The sequence below is a fragment of the Lolium perenne genome, chromosome 2 (assembly GCF_019359855.2).
Source record: "Lolium perenne isolate Kyuss_39 chromosome 2, Kyuss_2.0, whole genome shotgun sequence".
NCBI lineage: Eukaryota > Viridiplantae > Streptophyta > Magnoliopsida > Poales > Poaceae > Lolium > Lolium perenne.
This window is the reverse complement of record NC_067245.2, coordinates 246585184-246597445: the sequence shown is the minus strand read 5'-3', so window position 1 is coordinate 246597445 and position 12262 is coordinate 246585184. Positions and strand designations below refer to the sequence as shown.

General features: G+C 44.9%; 1 protein-coding gene across 7 annotated transcripts; it reads left to right on the top strand.

Annotated features, from left to right (window-relative positions):
• The first annotated feature begins 4231 nt into the window (after nucleotides 1-4231).
• Nucleotides 4232-10235, top strand: LOC127335500 (uncharacterized). Of its 7 annotated transcripts, XM_051362167.2 has the most exons (7): nucleotides 4232-4524; nucleotides 5585-6084; nucleotides 6165-6305; nucleotides 6786-6862; nucleotides 6952-8775; nucleotides 8939-9131; nucleotides 9220-10235. In XM_051362167.2, the coding sequence occupies exons 3-7, from the start codon at nucleotides 6233-6235 to the stop codon at nucleotides 9909-9911; spliced, it is 2859 nt and encodes a 952-aa protein (XP_051218127.1). In that variant the 5' UTR covers nucleotides 4232-4524; nucleotides 5585-6084; nucleotides 6165-6232; the 3' UTR covers nucleotides 9912-10235. The 7 variants fall into 7 exon arrangements, with proteins under 7 accessions (XP_051218127.1, XP_051218124.1, XP_051218122.1 ...); XM_051362164.2 differs by lacking the exon at nucleotides 5585-6084 and having other exon boundaries at nucleotides 6261-6305; nucleotides 6976-8775; XM_051362162.2 differs by lacking the exon at nucleotides 5585-6084 and having other exon boundaries at nucleotides 6261-6305.
• The last annotated feature ends 2027 nt before the right edge of the window (nucleotides 10236-12262 follow it).

Below are 12262 nucleotides of genomic sequence, written 5' to 3'. Positions count from 1 at the left end.
CAGAACTACATGACCCAAATGTTTTGCACCCACGACAACCCAAAGCGTAAGCTCGGTTTTAATGGATGCAAGGACAACTGGTGCGGATTTGTTGTTGAAAACTTCCACCTTCCGTTCCTTCCAAACCATCCAACTAATGGGCATGGTGAATCTAAACATTTTTTAACCTGAATATTTTTTAAACCTGATTTTTAATTTAAATTTTTAAATTTTTAATATTTTAAATTTGATTTTATTTCCAGTTTGTATTTTTTTCAAATTTAAACATAAAAAAGGAAGAAACCCTACCTGTTAATTTTTTATTAGGCCGTATTCGGTGCGGCAAGGGAGGCTGGCAGGAGTGATCTTCCTCCGCAGAGGCGGAGTATATAGGAGCACCGAGCACCCCGCAAGGATCAACTGAACATCTCCTGAAGCAAATGTATGACGAGATGAGTGGAAGGACACATGCCCGATGGCTTTGACTCCATCCATGCACACCAGAAACACATTACGGGTAGCAGTCATGTTCGATCATATTTCCTGGATCGCTGACGTCTCTACGGGTCTTTGCAGTAATGGTGTAAATTAATGTCAAATTTGTCTTGATTTTCTTTCTTTTTGACAAAGCAGCTTACACTACAGTATTTAAATTGACAAATGAGAAAGTGGTGGTAGATTATATTATATAGAGAAAAATGGAAAATAAGCGGCAAGCTCTTTGGAAGCAAATTTGGTGCACATGAGCACCAGTGCTCTCAGTTTTTAAAATATTTAAAATCTGAATTTCTGCATTTTAAAAAATCATCATATTTATTCCATGAATATATACACATATTCTGAATATTCATGCAAAGTTTCGGTAGAAATTGCATTGTATTTTAAGCAACAGAAAAAAAAAATTTGTGGCTACGTATAGAAGTATATATTTGTCAGAAATTTGTCTTTTTTGTATAGCTTAAAATATAACATATTTTTCTTCAAAATTTCTACTGTACCTTCAGAATGTTTATATGTATGTGGGTATTTAATTTCATATTTTTTTCAAATCCAAAAATATGATTTTAAAAATCAGGAGCACTGGTGCTCATGTGCCAAATACACTTTTCGCAAGCTCTTAGGCAAGATAAGCTTAAGGGAAACCTTCCTGTACATGGAGTTATATATGGAGTTATATAGAGAAAAAATGGAAACTAAGACGGTAAGAGCTTGGGGAAGGATTAGAGTAAGGAAAATCTTCAGACTTGAATACCGCGGACATGTGGATGCATCCATCTCCGAGTATAACTTTAGACCTAGTTTGATAACAAAGTTTTGCTAAAACTGAAGTATATCAATACCATAGTATTTTAGTGCATGCCAAAGCAATACTTTAATTTTTCTCATTTCTCACTTTTAGAAAAAAGGAGGGTCAGGCCTCTTTATTCAATATTTTTAAAACCACATGCTTAGAAAATACTTTGATTTTAAAATCACAATATTTATCGGATCCAGACACCCTAAAAATATTTAATATTTCCGTATTTTTAGAATCTGAAGTATTCCCTGAATACTTCAAAAATGGTTTGATGCCAACCATAGTATACCCAAATAAACTATTTTAAAATAGTTACATGTGCAACTTGTTGAAGTGATAGTGTATCCAGATGCACCATATGTATATTGAATTGGATATATATAATATGGATACATATACTCCCTCCAAGTAATACTATTTTACATCCACATTAGTGGTAATTAATATGAATTGGATGGAGTATTAAATTTCGCTAGCAGCACTAAGATGAGAGAATTCCTTATTTGGCCTTGGCTGAAGTTTGCCTTCCTTTTTTGGCCCTGGCAAAAAATTGCTTCCTTTTTTGACACACGAAGTTTAGATGGTTCCTTATTTGGCCCTACCGTCAATTCTGTTAGCTCCTCCCGTCAAACAAATTTTTGCTGGACTTTTATACCCCTAAATAAATGAGAAAAGATAAAAAGTAAGGAAAAAGAAAAAAAATCCTGGACCAAACCCGAGCGCCCCGACCCGACGGGATCGACCCAAACGCCTCCAATCTCCTCCCCCACGCCAGCCACTCCTCCACCGCTGCGCCGCCCACTCCCTAACCCCGCCGCTGCCGGTCCGGCCCAGCGGTCGGACCATTCCGTTCTCCTCCCCCACGCCGTTCACTCCCCATCTCTGCGCAGCCCCATTCCGACTCCGACCCCCTGATCGGGCGACGACTAACCCTAGAAGCGGCGGCAGCCAGCTCGTCTTGCGGCGGTGCGGCTCTGCAGGCGGAGGCAGAGGGAGCAGCAGATAGAGACCCGGGCACGGCGGCAGAAGGTGCGGCCGCGGAGGAACAAGGTGCGGCGGCGGAGCATCTGTCTACGAGCTCTGTGGCGGTCGGGGCTGCGGCTTTGGGCGTGGATGTTAGCTCGACGTCTGCAGGGTTCACAGGCTCTGGTTGTGCGGCATCCTCGACACTTTCCATCCAGACTTCTATGCCCAACGAACAAATAAATGTGGTTGTGGTGAAGCAGAAAAAGAAAGAGCATGTGAACTTGGCATCATGTATGTACCATGCGAATTTTTGAGGAGGTTCTGTCAAAATTTTGAATTTTTGAAAATCTAATTAAATTTTTGAAAATCTGATCAAATATTGCAGCAGGGGCAAAAGTGTCATCTTAGATATCTACTTAACACCGTTAGTGCTTAAATTGCACTAGAGGGACAAATAAGGAACCATACAAACTTTGTGTGTCAAGAAAGGAAGATTTTTTTTGCCAGGGTCAAGAAAGGAAGGTAAACTTCAGCCAGGGCCAAATAAGGAATTCTCTCCACTAAGATACCTCAACACGAAATTATTAACAATTTCCTTCCATGCCATACTTTTTTTTGTTTTATATCTATGTGTTCCTAATTTTTATTGGTGTTTATTTTCTATGCTAGAAAATAAAAGTAAAACTACTATCTAGTGCAAACAAGAAAAAAAAGGCTTAAGGCTATGCTCCCTGGCAACAATATCAGAAAAGTACACGATTACCTCTTTATGTATTGGAGGCATCGGACATAGCAATTTCGTTTGCCATCTCTCTCTCTATCTCTCTCTCTATTTCTCTCTCCGACCTCCCTGCTGCACTCCCACGTCAAACTCACGGGTTGATCCCTAGTGGGCTAGGGTGTCATTGCCCTCCTAATCATCCATCCACAGGTTCATTCTCGTAGCCTGTCATTTCTAATTTATTAAATTAAATTATATCATCAATTTTCTTTCATTCTATACTAACAAATGAAATGAAATGATGGTGACCAAATGAGCTCTAAATACAACGAGATGAATACGAATAAGGAATCTCAATCTTTTATCGACCAGGGATCTAGATCTAATCGAGCTACAAACTCAGCCAAGGATGGAAATTTTATCCATAGATCTGAATATCCATGGATATTCGACCTGCCGGACACGGGTATGGAGGGCTGATTGGGCCCATGAATTTCATGGGGCGGATATCAATAATTCATGGAGCAGACACATGCAGAGGTTTTGCCCCGTAGATATCCAACTGACATGTGGGACCCACATGTCAATGAGACATAGAATTTTACGTATGCCTAGCTGCCCCTTTCTTGAGGCCCAAATCACCAAAGAACCGTATTTTCTGATCCCGATTACCCAAATCCTTATTGTTGATTTGATATTTCTATCCATTGTCCTCACAATTATTGTTGATATTGCTAAAAACTGTTGAAATGCTGGTGTTACGCTCAAATGTTGGTATGTTGATACGTATAGTGCGTAAACACATGGATATTCATGGATATTGGATATCCGACGGGTTTGGATTTGGAGCGATATCCATACTCATGTATATTTTCATGGGTGAGACACAACAAGACTGATGGATATGTGCATGGATCTGATTTTTTTATATGTCCACCCAAACCTGCTCCATTGCCATCCTTAAACTCAGCAGGTGTATGTGTTCGTGTTCGCAAGCATTGATTATATTTTCATAGTTCGAAAAAAGGCAGTACTACGGGAACCATCTACGAACAGAGACGCTCGTACAGCTGCTGTGCCGAGTAAATGAGGTCGTACATTGTACGGCGATGGCGACGTACTCCTACTACCCTGTTAACCGACGATACAAAGAAGCCATAAATTCGCAGCAGCAGCACGGCAAACTTCGATCGTGCAGTGTCCCATTATACATGCCACTCTGTATGTATGCTACTCTACTCTACGATCCCCAGTTCCCCACACCACACCTTTGCTCATCATCATCATCATCATCATCACCACTTTTTTTCCATTCCACGCGACGCACGCACGCACGTACGCAACCCACACTCCACGACTCCACGAGCGGAGCGGCGGGTACCCGATAGCGAGCGGAGCAAGAACAAAACAAGCAACAGTTCACGGGGCAGCCCAAGGAGCAGCTGGGTAAAATTCCGCCAACCTCTCTCCCCCATCCCACTGCACACTCTGCGGCACTGCTGGCCAGCTGCTCCGCCCCCGCCGCCGCCGCCGGCGAATGTCCGCCGCTGCTCCGCCATAGGTGCGTCCTCCCTCTCTTCTCTCCCATTCCCTGGAACGAGCGAGATAAGCGGGGGTTCATTTCCTTTTTTTTTTCTTTCCATCCTCGACGATTTCCTGCCTTCCTGTTGCATCATTTCTTCCTCATCTGGTTTAAGTCCCGGAACTTCCGCTGCGAAATTCGTGCTCTGATTCAGGCCATCTTGTTGTTCTTGTTATTAGACGAGGTGTTTACGGTTTAATTCAGGCCGCATTGGGTGGATGCGATGCGAGGCTCGCGGATTTCGGGCCCAGCCCAGGCCAGCCCCTGCGGGGAAGACGATGTCGGGAGATCTGAGCTCGTTTCAGGATCCCCGGGACCAAAATTATTGCCATCGATGACTGGGCGTAAAGGCCGCCCCTTTTTCCCAGTTCCTCCCGTCCCTTTCCGCTCCCGCGCGCGCCCCAGAATTTATTGCTCGGGCCCTGCACCTCGCAAGCCTCTCTGCAAGATTCCCTCGTCTCTCTACTCTGTACCTCCCCTGGCTATTCACAGATTGAATCGGGGAGCCCAGCTGCATTCCGCGTGGAAAGCTCCGAGTTCTTGGTGTTTCTCCTCTTCCCCAACTGCACACCGCTCTCCGGTTTCCTTTTTTTTCAGGCTTCAGCGGTCGTTCAGTCCTCGGCTTACGTTTGCGTCTCCTCGCTTTTCTACATCTTCTTTGTATTGTACGTCGTTGCATCCACTTTTATCACCTCCCCTGTCATTCTCTCTCTGCCGACGGTATTGAAATTGGGGCCTTCAAAACTGAGCTGCTGCTGCAGTGCAGGATTCCTTCTCGTCGCCCTCAATTCATAGTTCTGTCTGTAGCTACCTCTGCTAGTTTGCTGCTTTCTATTCATTTTTGTTTTTCTCATGTAAATATGTGATGTTGATAGTAGCAAATTTTAAGTTTGCAGCTAGGTTTCCTTTTCCACTCCATGATGTGTACACAACAAAGCCGATATCCTTTTGCTTTCTCTCTCCTCTCATGTGAGCTGTGATTCTGTGAACTCGTGCTCGCTGAAAAGCGCAGCCTTAAAAAGCCTTTTTCTTGCTGCAGAGATTCCTTTGGATGGCAATCATGGATTCATTTGCAAAGAGCTCGCTCCGATCCAACGCTCTCTGCATCGTGTTATCCATCCTGTTCGCTGCTACATTCCGCTTTTCCATCCTGCCTCCTGTGCGTCGCTCGATCGGTCCCCATTGTTTTATTCGTTTATCGTTTCGCGCGACGTGCCATTTTGCCTTCCCTTGGTGTTAAGCAAGAACAGGGCCATGAACAGGGACATGAACTGTGCCCATCTGGCCTACTTAACGCCTGCAAAAAACCCAGCCTTAAACATGTGCGTGTGTGTTGATGTTTTCATGAAAGGACGACATCGTTCTACAGTAATACCGCCTGGCCCCTCTGTCCCCTAGGTTCAAATTTATGGGCTTCAAATGCTAGGAGCTTCTTCCTAAGACACTTCCTCTATGCTATTACTGCCCTCCTTGCTGCCTGTACCAACTGCTTGTATTGCTAATGTTATTTAGTTTGCTTGATTGCCTCGTGGATCTCAGGTACAAGCATGGCTGCTCAATGTTTCATATTCTTCGTGTCATTTCGCTGTTTTTTTTTTGCCATAACTCTGTTTTTTCAGAAAACCTAAATCTTGTGTGTTGACGGTGTGATGCTTGGAGGCAGTTGTTTTTCATCAGAAAGAAGCCAATGATCAACTTGTTCGAACTGAGTGCAGGGATGGCCAGCACGAAGGTGCTCAGTGAGAGAGCTCATAGAGAAGGTACATACATTCCTCCTGCATTATGCTTACTTGTTGCGATGTTGTTGATCTGCAAGGATTTTTATTTCGGTAACCTGTGTTCAGTTGTCATCTACTTCAGTGCTACTTGAGACAAATGCTACTCCTTTTCTACAATGCCGTACTTTGTGCGGGTGGGGGTATATTTTGGACATTTCCTGGCGTAAATGTTGTCCTCTCTATGTGGGGACTAGATGGCATTGGCCTTGTATGATCAATGATTCCTTCGCATATTGCTACACGTTGTCCCTTTGGATAATAACATGTTTTTCTTGTCTTTTCCTTTGGCTGTGTTTTGCTTCTTATATTTGAAATATGCAAAAAGTACTCTTGCTATTTCTTTGCAAGACTCTGCTCTAAATATCCAGCTTGACTGCATTCTTTCAGTTATTTTTTGCTAGGCATATAGTTTATTCTGTGTCATTGTCAAACTATTTATTTGATTCAGCTTTGAACTGCCAGGCTCTCCAGTTCGCCGAAGCCGGACAGATATCAATGTAACTGGTGATCCTGCTAAAGTTCGTGTAGAGGATAAACTGGTGAGTTACATGTCATATTTCAATTGCCATAGGTGCCCTGCCTGACTTATCCTAGTCAAAATTTCTTGTAAATGTATGTCATGTTGCAGTTTCCAATACAAATTTCGCTACAGGAGGCTAGCACTAGGAGCTCTTTAAGCAACACATCAGATAAATCGCCCATGAAGACCCAATTAGCAAAGGGGATGGCCAAAGAAGTGGAATCAAAGAGGAATCCACCAAGTGTTGTTGCCAGATTGATGGGCCTTGAAGATGATATACCTTCTCAAGAGCAGGCACTAAATTCTGCCAAAAGAAATTTGAGGAGAAGCCATTCACATGATAATTTGTCAGCAACAAACAGGGCCCTGCAGCAGCAAAAGCAGCACCACTACAACAGAAAAACACAGGACATACACATAAGAAGCCCCAAGGAAACAGTTGAATTTAAGGACGTGTATGCAGTCTGTGAAGAACCATTAAGAACACACCATATTCAGAATCAAACTTCTTCAGGTGGGAGGTCTTCACGGGATAAGAGTGACACAAGGTTAGAAGTTGTTCGGCAAAAGTTCATAGAAGCGAAACGCCTTGCCACAGATGAGAATTTTCTTCACTCGAAGGAGTTTCAAGAAGCTCTCGAGGTTCTAAGTTCGAATAAGGATCTGTTTCTAAAATTCCTTCAAGAACCAAGCTCTGTTATCTCGAACCCACTGAATGGACATCGCACAATGCCAGCGCCACCTCAGACAAAGCACATTACTGTGTTGAAACCACTTAATTATGTTGAGAATAAAGGGGTAAGAGAAACCAGAACACACCGAGATAATGAAGAAAATGACTTTGTGATTGGAAAGTCTCATAATAGATCTCATTCAGCAGAAGATAACTTCTCGCACACAAATAGGATAGTGGTCCTGAGGCCTAGCCCTGGGAAGCCTAATAGAACACATGCCAGGCTAACTCCCAGGTCAGCTCCATCTGAACAGGCTCAGCGGACTGACTTTCTTGGTGATTTAGAAGATTGTATACCCACTTTAAGATATGATGTATCGGATACTTCAGTTCAGTACCTGCAAGAGGATCGTTATCGGCGGGATGAGTCTTTGCTGTCTTCTGTGTACTCAAATGGGTATATTGGTGATGAGAGCTCTTTCAGTGGGTCAGAAGGTGATTACATCGATGAAGATGGTGGTGGCCTAAGTGACTCAGAGGCAGTCAGTCCAGTGTCACGAAATTCATGGGATTATATCAAAAGATATAGCAGTACTTACTCATCTTCAGCTTATAGCAGGGCCTCTCACTCACATTCAGCCGAGTCATCTGTGATCAAGGAAGCCAAAAAGAGACTTTCAGATAGATGGACAACGGTAGCATGTGATGAGGTCATTCAAGAAGTAAAGTTGCCAAGGAGCTCAAGAACTTTGGGTGACATGCTCTCCATCCGAGAAGCTGAGAAAGAAGAAATTGTTGCTGTACCAGACTCTGCTTCTAGTAGCCATCCATGTGGCACGGGAAATGAGTTGGCCATGCAAGCCACCTGCATATCTACATTTAGAGAAGCTGAAAATGGGGAGAGATCTCCAAGAAATTTAGCGAGATCAAAATCTCTCCCGGTGTCATCAGAAGCGTTTCATAACATGGTGGTGCCCGCAAACTCTGAAGGCTGCAAAACATCGAAGGTGGATGCAGGGCCAGGTAAAGGAAAATTATCATTCAAGGGAAAAGTATCAAGTTTTTTCTTCCCGAGTAGTAAAAGGTTGGCAAAAGAGAAAACTATCCTTCCATCTGATATCTCTGATGAGAAGGTTGAAGCCAGTTTTCTTGGTGGCACGCAATCAGAGACTGAACATGGCCTTGAATTTGACGAGCAAGTGGCATTTTGTAAGGACAAAGCTGATAATTCCACCCTACAAACAAGTTGTTCTTCAAGAGTAAGCACTTGTTTCAAACTTTACTTTAATGCCTCACTATTTGTTTGTTTTAGGTTACATTTTTCTCCCTGCAATGTCTCTGCGTCACTATGACAATGATTATGTAACTTTTGATGCAAAAGAATATTGTTGTGCTTACTCACAGTAAATGATCAATGTGTAGCAGGTTGTTGGTTCCATGGAAGAAGCTGTATCTTCCGACTGTCCAAGTGGGTACACTGATGAACTAAGATCAAACGGTGGCCTAAAATGCATGCGTGATGAGCCTAGTCCTACTTCAGTTCTTGATGCACCATCTGAAGATAGAAACACTAATGAACCTGAATCATCAAGAAGTACCAGATCCTGCAATGAGAGTAAGTTTTTCCTCTTGTTCTGAAAATTGAACTTAGCCTTGCTCTGTTTATTTAAATACTAAGTACCTGTTTTTTATTAACATCGCAGGAATTGCCTTACGGTCTCCTATTGAGCATGTTTTTCGCTCGTTATCATGGGAGGATACCAACTCAAGTTCGCCATTACATAGCTCCCTGAATTTCTCCAGTGCAGATGATGATGAATCAGAACGCTATGCGCTTGTACAGAAGATAGTATCAGCTGCTGGACTAGGCAATCTGCAAGTGAGTATGGTGTTCACAGGTTGGTATTCAGCTGGTTCCCCTCTTGATCCTGCACTGTGTGACAAGTTCTTGGACCGCAAGGAGGAGGCTGCCAAGTCAAGGGAGCGGAGGTCAAACCAGAAGCTTCTTTTTGACTGTGTAAATATGGCATTGGTCGAGACTGGCCAAGACGTGTTACAGAACACCTACCCGTGGGGCAAAGCGTGCCTCGGAGCATGGAGGGAGACATTGTCTCAAGATTTAGTTGAAGAAGTGTGGAGTCGTGTGAGGGGTTGGCTTTACGGGGCGGAGTGGTTTGCGGCGAACGAGCGCGCCGATGCTGCAACGATGCTGGAAAGAGTTGTGCAACAAGAGGTGGAGGTGGGAGGTTGGGTGAAATCAGAGAGATCTGAAACCGATGAGATCGCGAAGCAGATCGCGGTGTGTCTGTTGGAAGAGCTTGTCGGAGAAGCGGTGGCGTGTCTCGCAGTCTGCTTTCCACAGCAAGGTATCCCAGTGCCAATGCCAAACCTGTAGGAAGCAATGGCTCTGCGTGTGTATTATGCTCTTATCATATGAGAAATTGATAACTGCTACTCCCTCCATTCTTTTTTAATTGACTCGGATTTAGTACAACTTTGTACTAAATTTGAGTCAATTATAAAGGAACGGAGGGAGTACTATGTATTAAAATTCTTTTGTTGAGGGGATCATTTAGCATCTGCATAGTAGTACTAGCTTGTGACGCAAGTCCACGTAGCTGCTTCTGCATATATACCTGTAGTGTACTGCGGATTGCACAACTCTTATTGGTGAGATCATGTTAATCGTAGTTCAGCTCTGTGTAGAACGACTAGTTTAGTCATAACTCTGTCATTAACATATTTTACTGTCACCAGCACAACAACATACATGGGTTACCAGCATATTATAGTAACTGTCAGTCAAAGGAAGAAAAGAAGTGCAAGACCCATGTGTGTGTGTTTGACTTTTTAGATGAAACACTGCTCCCTATATATTACAATCAAACAAATATACCAATTCATACTGGTGTCAGTTTGCATCCTTGTTGTCTTGAGCAGTTCGTCAACCCGTACGGATTAGGAGCAGGATTAGTTAATGCAGCAATCTAGGATGAATCCTTTTGGAGCAGCAAGATGACAACTCGAGCCAAGACATGGTAAAGACTAATGAGTGTCTCTCTTGTCGGCCCTGCACATTCTTGAGATCTGGGATTTTCTGCTCTTGATCTAATACTTTTGTTGCATCAAGGTGTTGAAGTGCTAGTTTAAGAAGTGGTGGGCAGATGATTTTTCTTGACTTTCTTCTTCAATCTGGTGTGAAGTTTTGTATGCTGGAGGAACCAACTGAACAATTGCATGTGGTTAGTTTTTTTTTGTTGTTGTAGAAGGATTGCATGTGGTTACTGTCTCCTCCTTTTTTTTCTACAAGACTACTGCTCTGGGGGGCCGTGTAGCGGGCCTCCTCCAGCGAGCGACATTTTCCTGTCCCGGGTCCCCCGGTTACAGCGAGGCCTCGGCGGCTACGATGACGCCAGGGCAAAACAGTGCTACACTGGCCTGCCGTATGCTGACACCGTTTTGCCGGTGATTGGCCACCGGCAAAGGCGCAACAAACCCTGATGTGAACTTGCGATCTGCGTAGTAAAGACAATGTTGGGCCGTGATTAAGGCGACGCATCCCCGGTGAAGTGAATCGGAGAAGAGAGAGAGACCCAGATGAAACGGTGAATACGTCCATGTTGTGGGTATACTTCATAGGTGTACCATCGACAGTGCCTAGATCCAGCAAGCCCGGGTAGCCCACAGACGGTGATATGGTGTGTGGCCCATCGGGCGGCCCAGTTGTTCTTGATCGTGAAGGATGAAGTCCAGCCCAGGATCAGTAAGCCGGATCCGAACCGACCTTCGGAGGAAGCCGGATCTAGGGAGGCCCATGAGGAACCCGGATCCAGTACGACGTATATGGAAGGCGGATCCTTGACGTACACGTCAAGACATTGTACCGTAGTTAGGCAATCTGTAATCCGGCTAGGACTCTCCATGTAAACCCTAGATCCGTGCGCCTTTATAAGCCGGATCCCGGGAGCCCTAGAGGCACAACCACAACTCATTGTAACAACGCAAAAGCGCCCAGATAATTCCAGACAAGCAGCAGTAGGCCTTGCCATCGTGCAGGTGATCCGAAGCTGGGTAAATCACGTACCACCGTCCCGAGGACTCTCCGCCCTATGGCCCCTATTTCTTCTCCCACTCATGAGGATCCCTCTCGAGGTGCCGTCGAATAGGCAACGACGAGTTGGCGCCCACCGTGGGGCCGGCGGCGTACGGAGGCCGGAGCAGGGAGGGTTCTACCTTCGGAGGCATCGACGACACCATCGCCGTGGGGCGCGTCAAGTCTGCCGGAAATTTCCGATCGTCCACGAGGATGAGTCTTGGATTCGGCTAAGACAAACCCCCGTCAAGCTCTCCATCATCCCGATCGGCGGGATACACATCTTCATCGGCGAGGCCGTCGATTTCGACGAGAACGCATGGTAAGTAAATATGGCCAGCGCGACCGCCGGCGAGCAGGACGCGATCGCGAAGATCCGATCGAGTCGCGAGGAACTTCCTAAGGAAGATTCCGCCTTAGATCTGGAAAATTCAAAGCCCACCCAATCCGCCCCTGAGCGGGAAATAAGCATGGAAGACCAATGCGAGATCCGCACAGGTCTCCCGGGTGTTAGAGAAGCAAAGGTGTCACTTCGTACACTTCATAGCCCATACCGCAGCGGCGCCCCTCAAGAAGTCGGTGCGAGGCCCCATGCGGTAGAGGCAGGAAAACGGCCGACGCTCGGATCGATAGGAGGCTGTCGGAGAAAGCAA

Bases quoted from the DNA above. Each gene is read 5' to 3' on its own strand.
- LOC127335500 (XM_051362168.2), top strand. From the start codon at position 6,233: ATGATCAACTTGTTCGAACTGAGTGCAGGGATGGCCAGCACGAAGGTG. The intron at 6,863-6,951 runs GTGAGTTACATG...GTCATGTTGCAG, and splicing joins TTCGTGTAGAGGATAAACTG to TTTCCAATACAAATTTCGCT. The intron at 9,132-9,219 runs GTAAGTTTTTCC...TTAACATCGCAG, and splicing joins TACCAGATCCTGCAATGAGA to GAATTGCCTTACGGTCTCCT.